Source organism: Hevea brasiliensis, chromosome 9 (assembly GCF_030052815.1).
Source record: "Hevea brasiliensis isolate MT/VB/25A 57/8 chromosome 9, ASM3005281v1, whole genome shotgun sequence".
NCBI classification, from domain to species: Eukaryota; Viridiplantae; Streptophyta; class Magnoliopsida; order Malpighiales; family Euphorbiaceae; genus Hevea; species Hevea brasiliensis.
In genome coordinates, this window is record NC_079501.1 from 92,967,210 (window position 1) to 92,968,157 (window position 948).

The window sequence follows — 948 nt, forward strand, 5'->3', positions numbered from 1 at the left end:
GCAGTAGCAAACACTGATGCTATTGAAGAGGGTCCTCTGACAGGGATGTTATTCCCTTGTCTCAGCACTATGTTCAACTTCTATAAAGAACATGCTAAATTGAAAGGTTTTAGTGTTTTCAAAAGATCAGCAGATAATGTACGGGGTGGATCTCATAAATATCAAATAATTAATTGCGATAAAGGAAGGAAAGCAATTACTGCAAAATCATCAAAGAGGATAAATTGTCCTGTAAAGATTAATGCAATCCTAAGAGAAAATGGAATGTGGCAGATTTCAAAAGTTATTTCAAGTCACAATCATGAATTGGAACCTTCATGTCTAGATTGATGGTTGCTCATAAGTCACTGAATATGGATATGAAGAGGAGATTGGAGGCAAACAATATAACTGGCATAAGAGCCACAAAAAGCATTAGGTTGCTTGAAGTTCAAGCAGGTGGACTAGAAAATGATGTTGTCAGTTTTGACAATACTTACCTTGTTAATCGATACAAGTTGCCATTTGCCACCATTATTGGAGTAAATCATCATAGGCAATCTATTTTATTAGGATGCGCCTTGATCTCACATGAAGATGTAAACACTTTTAAGTGGTTGTTCATAACGTGGCTTGAAGGAATGGGTGATTTTCATCCTAATTCTATTATTACAGATCAATGTGAGAGCATGAGGAAAGCCATTAGGGAGGTGATGCCTAATACTAGACACAGATTTTGCTTGTGGCATATATTATGCAAAGTACCTGAGAAGTTTAGGGGTGTTATTGATTATGACAGTGCATGCCTTGAGTTTAAAGCTTTAATATATGATAGCTTAACCATCGAGATGTTTGAGAGAAATTGGAATGAGTTTGTTGTGAAGCATAGGTTGGAAAGAAATGAATGGCTTTCCAAACTATATGTTGATAGGTAGTGTTGGGTTCCAATTTATCTCAATCACACATTTG

The 948-nt window shown here is 36.1% G+C and overlaps 1 protein-coding gene across 1 annotated transcript; it reads left to right on the forward strand.

The window, feature by feature from the left end:
• Positions 1-329: 329 nt before the first annotated feature.
• LOC131182974 (protein FAR-RED IMPAIRED RESPONSE 1-like) lies at positions 330-914 on the forward strand. Its single transcript, XM_058152533.1, has one exon. The coding sequence runs from the start codon at positions 330-332 to the stop codon at positions 912-914; it is 585 nt and encodes a 194-aa protein (XP_058008516.1).
• Positions 915-948: the final 34 nt, after the last annotated feature.